Below are 12,634 nucleotides of genomic sequence, written 5' to 3' on the forward strand. Positions count from 1 at the left end.
TGTGACAATGTTTCACAGTGATGGCTTCTGGCACGCGTCCACGTGATCGTCTATTTTATACCGCTGGCATTCTTGTTCCTCGTAATAATGTTTCTACTGGTTTTAAGTATTTTACGTTACCCTAACTTAATTTTTCATGAGGTATAAAATTATGATTTAGTTTCTGTTATAATAAGTGTAAGAGACGGAGCACTCCCACAAAAGCCGCAACCAACTTGATCCATGACATCCACTCCAACAGAAGTTAAAAGATATGTGTGTATTTGTGAATTATGGCTTTCTTTTACGTTAAGGAAAACGTCATGACAAAACCTGCACACATGAGAAGTTCTCCATAAGAATTTTGACGATGTGAAAATTCAGAACCCGCACGAAGCCACCGTGGTAGAATAAGAGCTCAATCTTCTCAATAGTAAACGAGGCTCGTGCGTACATAAATACTGGACACTTACCAATACAGGATTTTCATTTAAAAAAAAAACAACAATATATCGATAATATGGAATTTGTCACAGACCTTGTTTATAACTCTGAATATAGGTTAGTTTTATCCCTTTAGGTAAATTTTGCGCGCCTATGCGGCTTATATCTGTAAAAATCTGAAGTGGGTAGAAATCGAAAGCACAGGCAAAGGCTGGTAAAATATACGAACATATTACAAATTTAGAATTAAGCTCCTGTATTTAATAGAACTCATCTTAATATTATAGAAAATAGCGTTGGTGGGTGATATGACCTTTCTACAGACGCTGTATTGTCGAGACATGATTTGTGGCATAAACTAAAACCTACGCAGCTTTCGAAGAGTCCACGAGATTACAAACCGACCTACGCAGTAACTAGAATAAAGTTGCTATTGAAAGGAACATTGATGACAATTATCATTGTTTACGTTGGAATTACTCTATTGGCCCGTGGCATCAGATCTACGTCAAATCTTGGCGTCTAAAGCTAATTACACTCTACGTGAAATGGTGGTAAAATATCTTAAACACAACACTAATACATTATAAAATTGGTACAATACTATATAATACTGGGTAGAAATGTGAACGCTATTCGATGTCTCATGAGAAGGTCATCTAGTTAGTGAGTAGATATAATGAAACCAATAGTGTGTGATGCCTCATACTAAGTGTGATATAGACCAAATTCACATAAAATTGTGTGACTGATTTAACTTCCTTTATCTAGCTTTTATTTGTTACAGTTTTTATTTATATTTCATTAATTATATTTATAGCATAACTACACAAGTATGAAGTAACATTAAATAAAAGAACAAAGAGAATACGAATTATCTCGGTAATGTTCAAGCGCGTTCATATTTTACTCTCAAAAACCTTAATACGTTGCCCCTTACTGAAATGTCCGCACCAGACACTGTGATAAAGCTCGTAGGAAATGTGAAATAATTTGTACGAAATCTTTCTAAATTTCATTTTGTAATTGGAATGTGACAAATTATTTCGGGAAGATTATTGGACAAAACATTAGATATGTACGTCGATATATATTATGATTAGATAGAATATGTAGAAGGTATTTTAAGCATTACTGTTTTAAGCTGTAGGTACATAGTTTGGTATGACTTTTGTATTTGATTGCGTTTTATTTGATTGCGAATAGCACTTAGACTAGACGTGATAAAACAGACCGCTAACATAGTATAAGTATGCTTGTATGTTAATGAATGACCTGAAATATTTATTTATTTTACCAGCTTCGACATTTAATTTTTTTTTTATTTTAAACTATTTTGAAATAAGATTTTGTACATAAAAATTGTCACAGAAAATAGTGGGTATATCATATAAAATTTGTATGTGAGGCGAATTAATTAATTTTAACGTTACGAGGTCTGTTTAAATATTGATTTGTATTTTGTATATTTCAGTAGCGAAAGATGAATTTTTTCGAAAACCCGCCGCAAATTATAGGGTACTAATATAAATGCGGTCTGCAAATCGTTTTAATAAAAATTAAATTCCATATAAACTGTACCTAAAGGGAAGCCGGTAGGAATCTAGTTATATGAATCCTTCGCCACTGATACGTGGTCTATTTTTATGGATGACGAACGAGTACGTGCCGCAAATATATACAATATAACATCACTTTTACATAACATTATACATTTAAGTATCCTTGAACAAAATGATCCAAATCTGTATATATATATACACCTCATATATGTATGTATATGCCTCAGTCCCCCCTGGCTGCAAAGTCTTCGAAACATCGGTAATAAATAGTTTTGGTTCAATGTCTGACATTGGCGTAAACGTAAAAAAACAAATCAAACCAAAACGGACATATTTATTAATATTTAAATATTGAAATAAACATTATTTTTAAAAGTACCATAATATATGTACAAAGTAATTTAAAAAATAAACTGAGGCCAAAGGAAGACAAATAAAGATTCTCTAATCACCGCACAATTTTTACCGCTTCCTCGTACTAATTTGGGAGTCAAACAAAACAATGTCAATAAAAATATTTATTGTTCCGAGCGTAATGAGTCACCTGATAATGGTATGCTGGAAGCGTTCTGGCGACCATTAACAAATGTCCCATACAAAATGATAACTATTCCCTTTTGTTAGTCCCACTGTAACACTCGAATCATCGATACGTTGCCAGAAAACTGTATTTAAGTGGTAACAATGGTGAAAAAGATCCTATGCTTGGTTTTTTTAATAGTGCTGTTAGATTTGACGTCAGGGAAGATTGTGAATAAAAGGAAATGTCCCGAAGTGAGAGCAGTGCCCCATTTCGACTTGCCGCAGGTCAGCTATAATTCATTATTTATAGACGCATAAATTTGACGTTGACATCAAAAATATACGCTGTCGTATAAATGTTTGGCATCGATTAAAATGTAGCCAGTTCTGAAATACATTTGATACGAAACGAATTATGAGCTATAACAAGACGGTTTGGTGTCGAACTATTTGTTAGTGATTGTTTATATTTTAATAGCGTCGTTTGCAAATGTTTAGTATTCAAAATTAAATATAAAATGGGGATATAAGAATAGGCCTAAAGAATTGAAGGGGCCAGCGGAAATTATAAATTTGAAAAATGAATACAATTCGAGTCATGATTAATGACGTGAAGTTAGGTAAATGAAGCACCAAGCATTTCCTAAAATTCTCTAAAAAACAAACATTGAGACAATTTAAATTTATGTCGCACATTTTAAATACGGTCTCGAATTTTCCATATTTTCTACAAAATTATCATAGTATCACCTAACAATTTCAAAACAGTTCGTAGAAGTGGCATCTTTACAAACATAAGTACGATAAGACCCATATATTTTGGCTAGGAGGTAGTCATTCACTATTCATAGATTCTAAGATTGACACTTATATTACCAACGCGTTCTCATTCGTTTAATGATTCACGGCCAATTAAGCTTTCGAGTGTTTGATTGAAGAATTATACGACTAGCCCACTTTTTAAGTAACTGTAAGGGACAATGAGGGAATTCGTAAACAAATATGTCTTCATTAACATGTTTATGTATCTATAAAGAGGCGTTAATTTTGCCGGTTTTAAAGAGGAATGAGTATTTTATGAACTCTCATAGATTTGGCAGTCGCGAATTTTTTGATGTCAAAATTTTGACTGTTCCTTAACAATTACGATTCATTTTATACCTTAACCGATTATTGGTCACCTATAGTAATAATATCAACAATATACTGCCCTACTATTGGGCACGGGCCTCCTCTACTACTAAGAGAGATTAGGACACCTATAGTACCGACTCCTAAATTTATTGTAAATAATATGCGTGTATACGCAGTTACAAATTATGAAGGAATCTGGCAGTGGGAGTACCATTTAAATGAACTGTTCTAAACCACAAAAATACTAATTGTATTTTTTTTCTTTCTTTGTATGATGTAAGTACTGTAGTTTACCTTAAACTGATTTTGAAAAGAGCAACACCAGAGTTTCTTGCCTGGTCTTCTCTGATGAGAACTGCTTCCCGAACTGGTTGTAGAGTTAATATTGATGCAATCTAACTACTATGTAACATTTTACAGGGTCAAATAAATTATTTCATTTCATGTGATAAAGAAATTCTCACACCTAATTTGTTGCTATTTTTAATTGTATTTTAAAATATATTATTAAAGTAATCTCAAATTAAAAACTTTACATCTAAGTAGTAACGTGAAACGGATCTACTGTATACAAGGAATCTATACATTTCTGTATATATTATATTTTTGGTTTTATTTTCATATGAGTAAAGGCAATGGTAGCACACACGGGTGCGTAGGCGCCGGATGTGTATGATTGATAAACACATGCGCTATCAATTACTGTATCATACAACTCAACACCACCGAATAACACTCTATTCATAAACAATACGTTAACAATTAAATTAATTAAATCATTAATCAAAATTGTGTGTAATTTATTGGTATTGAAATGAGAATTAATTTACTTTCAATTGTTTGAAAGGCGATTGTGATGTAGAGTTTATTTTTTTATAATACTTCTGTCAAACCTGCCCTTTTTCATTCTTGACTAATTATAATTCATGCAATTAATCCTTATTGAGGATGAGGTATTGTAGGCTCTATCTAGATACAAAACTGAAATCAAGAATAATGGTTAATAATATGTATGTAATAGCCCTCTGGCTTATCAGATCACCATGCACCTGTAGTTAAACAAATAATGAGGATTTAAAAAAATGCTATAAACTTATTTTTCCCGTTCCAACAGGCTGGCATAATGTGTCGACTGTCGAGGGGTAATCATCTCTCGTCAGTCGACATTCTAATGGACCCCACTCCACTTACCATTAGGTGCAGTGAGGTCAATTTCTCGGGCCCATGTTAAAAATGTCTCTATTGAGCGGTATGTACCCAGTTGGACAGATATACTCAAAAAGTCTTCTAGATTCTTTTTTTCGAAATGAGTTCCAGCGGTAGCCATAATAAATTTGCAGCCTTCATGGTCATATGTCACACAGAGTCTCTCTCGTGATCATAAAGTCTGCAAAGTCTTCGAAGCGTCGGAAGAAAGATATAATACAAAAAACTACAATAAAATCAGAAAAATATTTTCATTTCAATATCATTGTAGAACCACTTCCTGTATTCTGAGATCACTCCATTATATGCTTGAGTCAGGTAGGTGCCACGGCGTCTGACATTTCAATGTATTCATTTGCATACAGCATGCAACTTTATACATAAACTCAGATATTTGCGCATGACTCAACAGTAGTAACATTTCACTTTCTACAAAAATTTCTTACGCTTTGAATCGTGTTTTGTTTTATGGCGTAACATGTTGAACAATTTGCAAAATTTCGGGCGTGTTTTTACGAAGATATATAATGATGCGATTTGAAAAAGTCTAACAATCTGCACTGGCGTATTGAATATTGTCAGTTTATAATACCTTCAAAGGCTAATGGGCTTCCTCACAGTGAGTAATTACTATCGCCCATGGACTTTAGTAATACTTGAGACCTGATACTGAGCGAAGTGGGTGTTTACGTAATAGACGTTTAAGAAAGAAGATATTATAATATCACATAAACAAAGTGGGAGGAAATCCATTACAGAGTCCCAACGTTTTATAGCGCTTAAATTGTTGCCGAAATAGAACGACTTTACTGTATAAATATTATAACAAAAGGTAAAGGTATGAAGTGAAGGTAATGGTTTACGCATGAATAATATTTTTGTTAAAGGTTGAAATGAAAATCTTCCCACACAATCCAGTTATTTTTTTGAGTAGGGCTGTCGAAAAAAACTGTTAAGTCTTAACGCCAAGTTTATATTTAAAATTTGTGGAATTTGAAAACAGTTTATATTTTTTAAAAAGATAAAAAAAAAGTCTTATTGTGTGTAGAATACACCAAGTGCACGCTTTAGGATGTATTATAGTTATTACTATTAACGATTATAAACTAACATAAAACAATCTTTAGAACAGTCGTAAGACGTGACAAATTCTATCATTGCATAATGTAAAGGACTTTATATTTTAGCCAATAAGGGCTATTTGGCCAATAAGGTTGGAAAATTTAAGCCACGGATACATTCATAGTAATACTTATTACTTCTTATTATATTAAAAAAATACATTTGTGAGAAATTCACAAACCTATGATATGCTCTAGTTCTGAATTCACAAAAATATTTCCAATATGGCAACAATATTTGCAACAATATCACACACTACATCTTAATAAAACCTCACCTCTGTCAACCCTCTGTAAACCAGGTATTGCCAAGTTTAATATTAACACATAGATTTATATTCAGCGAATGCCTGACATAATAGAGTCGGCAATATCTCCGCAGCCAACCGTGCTATTATATAAACAGTAGGCGCCTACATTCCAACTTTGTTACGTCTTATTAACAAAATTGATACTTATTACAAAGATATTAAAGTGTATTATTGTTTGCAGATGCTCGGAGACTGGTATGTAGTAGAATATTATGCGAGCGACGAAGAAGCTCTCTCCTATAGTTGTATGAGGGCTGTGTTCAGTGAAGACGATCATGTGCCCGCTGCAGGTAAGAAAAGGAACAAAGAGATAACAAACCTTTGTTTATAAAGGTTAAACATTTTAAAAATGCAAGGTTCTTTATCGTGATAAGTAGTTGTCGTAAATCTTTGCTTAATATATAACGTCCTTTTTTACACTTTTAGTGCAGTGATAGCCTAGTTGAGTGCGGAACGGGCTGCAGAGATGAATATCCGCAGGTTCAAAACCCATGGGCACACATTTCTGACTTTCTAAAATTATGTGTGTATTCTTTGTGAATTAACGCTTGCTTTGACAGTGAAGGAAAACATCGTGAGGAAACCTGCGTACTTGAGAAATTTTCTGTAGGAATTTTGAGGGTGTACACCCTACCAATCCGCACTAAGCCAGCGTTGTGCCACTAATCCACTAATCCTACAGGATTAGGCCTTAATCCACCTTGGGCACGAGCTTAGTGTTATTCTTTTGTCCCAGCAGTGGGACACTATATAATACAGGGCTGATATTATTATTATTGCTTCTTAATTAGTAAGACTGTTCGGAACGCCTAAATTGTAGTAATGACGCCTACTCAGAAATTATCAACTTTAAGCACGGTGCGTTTGTCATTTTGAGGTTCAGTTATAATATATAAAGTAAAATGTACTTATAATATTACGTGTTATTATAGCTCGCGATACAGGAAAACGAAACATATCATGCAGAAATGAAAAAAAAAACTTCTCAGAGAGAAACATACCTATAAAACAATATGTCACGAGAAACTAAATAAACACAGCAATTATTCAATAAAAGACTGTTAAGAGGTCTTTAGGTATTCTAACCATACATCCATATCAAACATCGAATCTACCATATATAATATATTTGGTTATAATTATTTATCTTCAGCCGCATGAAGTCCACTGTTGTCTGAACTGTCTAAAGCCTGTATCTAGCATATTCCTACTACCTTTACCTATTCAACTGTTCACCTGTTGGACGTGGTAATAATAATGATGTCACAATATAAGTCGTAGGACTCCTACAAACAAACGTCAAACATCGTTGTACAGTATTACTGTTACCTATATTGTGGTTCGGACGACTTGGTAGTCAATATTACGGGGCAATATTTAATTGGTATGTAAAAACTCAGCAGGCTGAGCATAGTACAGTTTCAAGTAGTATTTATAATATAAAGTTGGAGTCTTTACATATTAAGATATTGGTGATGCTTACTCGACCGATTTACTCGTCTCGTCATAAAGTTACATTTAAAAATCAATCCAAACTAATCAGAATACGATTTATTTTCAGACGGCACAGTGGAATGGACGCCAGGAGTGACGATGAACTTCACGTACCGCTTCGCTGATGATCCAGCGGGAGAGACTCTCCTCGGGAACATCACTTGGCGAGTGGACCTCAACGAGCCTGCGCATTGGACGCATTCAGAGAGGACCTGTTAGTTTCGTATTCATTTTAAGTCATACATAGCATCACACTTTTATTCTTACGCGCCTTATCCCACCCAAAGGCCATATTTATTATTATATTATATAAGGCTTAACTTCTAATTTTAAACCCGTTGTCTTTTAGTTTTATGTATTTAAATCCACATTTGTAAAAACTCTTCAGCTTTATAATATTAATAAAGCTGAAGAGGTTTTTGTTAGTTTGAACGCGCTAATCTCAGGAACTTCTAAACCGATTTTAATTTTTATTCACTAATCGTAAGCTGCATTACTCTTAAGTACTATAAGTTTCATATTTTGGTTTATTTTACGCTAATAGGAATCAACATTACTCTCTAGTGCTATAGTTTACTTTTGTCCTCGCAAATTTTTTGTCCCGGAAAAACTGTTTCACGCGGCGGAGCCGCAGGCAAAAGCAAGTCGTGAATATAAGGCCTCGATTCGACCAAAGTATCGTAATGTAAAATGTAATTATTTTTTTCAAATCGGAAAATACCTATGCCGCGTCAAATAAATTAAAGATAAAGGAATCTAAGCGAAAAGCTGGTCCATTTCTTGTTTTGTACCTACCTTTTCAAAAATACGAGTATAATTTAAAATTAATAACATGATAACGTGGTTATATGAATTGACTCTGGACCAGCGTTATAATTTGTTGATTTAAAATTCTTTCTCCGAACCATAGGAAGGTCTTTGCACTAAAGTAAAAACATATTATTATGCAGATAAATAAAATAATCCCATTATAAATATGTTCCAAGTAGTTTTAAGAGATGTTTTTAATATTGCGTTTCCTGTTTGAATTCAATTAAGAATAATAATTTATTATTCTCTGCATATAATCTACGAATGTAGATTACGTACTGCCTTTATTTTATAATAGTCACAGTAATTAATTTGGATTAGAATATTTTCAAAGGTTAAAGGTTCGGTCAAACTGTAAAAGCATTTAGCGCGCGATAAAAGAAGATGCGCTACTGACACTCTGTAAAGGTCATTTTAGAGGTTTACATTCAGTTCTGGATTAGTATAAATCTTTGATCAGGGTTGTAGTGAACATTTCCTGATTCTACTTATCAATCCATTCTACACATCAATTATTATTGCTATCAGGTGAAAACAACATCATCTGAAGCTATATAAAACGTGCACAGCCAATATCAAGATTAATTTTTCAGAGTAAGACGTAATGGATTTTAATATAGCTTTAACGGAAGCTAAAAACGCATTTAGTTTAACTGAGCCTTAAATGGTCACTTCCATATATACCGACCTCAAATTAAGCAATAAATTAGTATTTATTTTAGCAAATGGATTAAAATAATATAAGGTTTATAATCAAATGATGTGATTAATTTACATAATGTAATAAATTACATTAATCCGGATAATTTTCGAGTGATTACGTTCATTTCGTATAAGTAATATTATACCCATGAATATTGTTTTGAAATCGATGAATAAAAATTATAAAAAACAAATTAATTTCGTCAGGTATAATTGTATATCACTGGTTGTTTCCACATTTTAATAGTCATGTGTTGCTTTTAGGCTTGTTGTAGAACACAAATCTTCGTTGTCTATATTAAAATCCTTTATAATATCAGTAGAAAGCAAGAACAGTAATTTAAGCACAAGTCAGTTATTAAGGTGGTCTCCATGACGGCTTTGAGCCAACTGAATAACAAGAGACCGCAGGTCCGTTCCAATACAAATTGGAACGGACCTGCAGTCTCTTGTTAAGTTACTCATTGTTTGCAAATATCGATTTCGATACAAGGCGATGTGTTCAAACATACCTTTATACTGATACTAACAACACTTTGTTGATAGAGTAAATAAATAAAGGCTATATAAGTCATCTTAGAGTGGATCAGAGGGTGGAAAGACTAGAGCGTACCCAATTTTAGTTCGAGTTAAATTGCCTGTCCTGAGGCCTTTAAAAAACGAGTTTCGGATGACGGATCACACGTTTTGTTACTACGAAGTGTTACGGATCTGATGACGAATTCGACGATGGATCCGATCCGTTCATCGCAATATTTCAGACATAGAATTTGTAATAACTTCTATAAGTCATCAGATCCGTAACACTTCGTAGTAACAAAACGTGTGATCCGTCATTCGTTTCGCCATCACATTTTATAAACCATCTGTTAGGATAAAGTTCTACTGCTTTCTCCAAATCCAAATCCGAAGTTCGTTATTTCTTCGTTTTGAACCGACGTTTCGACGTTGGTTTTTCGAAGTAGACCCTCAGTTTTTACAGTTGCCTTGGCCGAAATCGGCTCGGAAGACATCATCATCATCTAAAGTAGAGTCTATGATATTGAGTTTTTTTTTATTGTTTTTAGACGACGGCATCTACAACACATACGTTTTGGACACAGAATATAAAACATGGGCTCTGTTACTGCATTGCGCTGAGAAAACAGAAGCCGAGAGGTACCTGACTGCATTCGTATTGTCCAGAACTACATCTTTGCCGAAGAACGTGATGGCTTACTTGAGAGATAAACTGCCACGGTGAGATTTTAAATTATACTTGTTTTGTACACTGTCCCACTGCTAGACTCAAATCTTCTCTACTGCTGAGGTGGGTATGTAAGAGACTATATTATTTTCATTATTGAAATACAGAGGCGGTTTTACGTATCGTGCAGGGTGTGCGCTGAGACCAGGCGCAGTGTGTTAGGGCGCGCGAGACATGACACCTTCGAAGAAACATGCGTCGTTCGCGACACTGGCTCTCAAACAACCTGCGCCCCTGCTAAGGCCGGCGAGCGGCTTTTTTACTTTACACAATAACTTTTGATTTAATATGAAGTATTAAATTTATTAAAGATTACATTGACTCCTAGGGGGCGCGAAGGAATTGATTGCACACGGGCGGCACATGAGCTAGAGCCGCTTCTGATGAAATAGAACGTCTAAGAGTCTGTGCGGATGTGGTTATACCTACGCGCCGACGATGCGATATGCCTACGCTTGTTTCAGCGCGCACGTTTGTGTGTGTTTTTTGTACTTGTATGTTTTACTTCTGTGTCTGTAAGAACATGCGCCTTTTCCTTTACTAAAATAAACTCTGCAACTTCGAATTTTGTTTAACTATTTTTATGATTGACTGTACATAGACTCTTATACATGTTTAAAAAGCGTTCTATATAGAATCTAAATGAACTTTGCTTAACTAACCAATATTATTGTCAGATTATCATAAACACGTCTATGTATTTAACAAATTAGCAGTGTATCAAGCTAATTGCGTTTATATTACTTGGCATCGGAAATGGTTATTGGGAACGCCAATAGATAACGGTCATTCAATCGCTTATGTTAATGTTATTGGAACTTGTGCACTCAGTAAAAAGCAATTTAGCTGCTATAACACCAAATAGATTTTATTTATTTTAATAGTTTTCCTTACGACTTGCCAAAGTTTCAAAAGTTAGATGCCGTACGATTACGAATATATTATTATCTTTTAAAATCAAAAGTATAGTATTAACATAAGTATGTCTCTGAGTATTCAATTGCGCCAAAACAATTTAGAAAATTTAATTGAAGTAAAGAAAAACTCCGTCTGCTAATGAAGTATTGCCACTGCAAGCCAGAAGCAACTACGCCGCTTACAAAGATAAATAATAATGAAATGTAGAGATAACTGACATGTTCCTGGTGGTAGGATATATTTTATATTCGTCCGGATAGCGACCACGATACACAAGGCGTTGAAACCCACCATAATGGCCCACGTTACAGTGTCGCGTTTCGGAATCACCCTGTACATATCGAGTTCCAACAGGCCGGTATAATTATGTCGACTGCCGAGGGGTAACCATCTCTCGTAAGTCGACACTCTATTAGACGCCATTCCACTTACTATGTGTAGTCCACTGTGCCGGACACGTTTAAAAAAATATATAATAATTAATATATGATATTATTAATTTTAGTTGGATGTTATATAGAATTGTAAAAATATTGATTGTACTCTGTTTTACGTATAATAAAGTAAATAAAATGTGTTCCTAAAATTGTTCATTTATTACAGATACGACGTTGATGTGAAATACGTGTTCCAAATACCGCACAAGGATTGTTCTGAAAAGCCGGTGCTGCGAGGCTACGGGCCTATGGTGGTAGACGTCGGGGGCAAAATCGTGAAGAGGCCAAATATCAGTTACAAAGTCGGATTCGGACATTAAACCATTATACATTGTAATATTTGATATCTTTGTTTAATAAAGATTTGTAATATTGACTTGTTTGATATTTTGCATGTTATACGCCAAAATCTAAGTATACTAATATTATAAAATGGAAATATTTATGAGTTTGTCTATAGGTAAAGTGATTTTGAAAATTCTTTCACAAATAGGCAGCTACATTAATAAAGTTATGCCGTTTAGTTATTATACTACCGAGGAGTAATTATCTTTCGTTACTTGATATTCCATTGTACGCCACTCTTATTATCAGGTTCATTAAGGTCACTTTGCCATGCACATATGAAAAAACCATTATTGAGAATATTCAAGAACGTATGAACGGAATATGGACATTGCAAAAATTAAATATTTAAATAGATTCGTGTCGGTACGTCTTTGCCATTGTTAATAACTTCGTTCCCAAG

General features: G+C 34.1%; 1 protein-coding gene across 1 annotated transcript; it reads left to right on the plus strand.

Annotated features, from left to right (window-relative positions):
- Window positions 1–2,527: 2,527 nt before the first annotated feature.
- LOC115448574 lies at window positions 2,528–12,262 on the plus strand. Its single transcript, XM_030176046.2, has 5 exons — window positions 2,528–2,792; window positions 6,461–6,569; window positions 7,841–7,987; window positions 10,353–10,524; window positions 12,053–12,262. The coding sequence occupies exons 1-5, from the start codon at window positions 2,670–2,672 to the stop codon at window positions 12,204–12,206; spliced, it is 705 nt and encodes a 234-aa protein (XP_030031906.1). The 5' UTR covers window positions 2,528–2,669; the 3' UTR covers window positions 12,207–12,262.
- The last annotated feature ends 372 nt before the right edge of the window (window positions 12,263–12,634 follow it).

Source organism: Manduca sexta, chromosome 21 (genome assembly GCF_014839805.1).
Source record: "Manduca sexta isolate Smith_Timp_Sample1 chromosome 21, JHU_Msex_v1.0, whole genome shotgun sequence".
Classification (NCBI taxonomy): Eukaryota; Metazoa; Arthropoda; class Insecta; order Lepidoptera; family Sphingidae; genus Manduca; species Manduca sexta.

Excerpts from the sequence above, each read along its gene's own strand:
- LOC115448574 (XM_030176046.2), top strand. The coding sequence starts at position 2,670 with ATGGTGAAAAAGATCCTATGCTTGGTTTTTTTAATAGTGCTGTTAGAT. Across the intron at positions 6,570-7,840 it reads CGATCATGTGCCCGCTGCAG|ACGGCACAGTGGAATGGACG; the intron begins GTAAGAAAAGGA and ends ATTTATTTTCAG. Across the intron at positions 7,988-10,352 it reads GACGCATTCAGAGAGGACCT|ACGACGGCATCTACAACACA; the intron begins GTTAGTTTCGTA and ends TATTGTTTTTAG.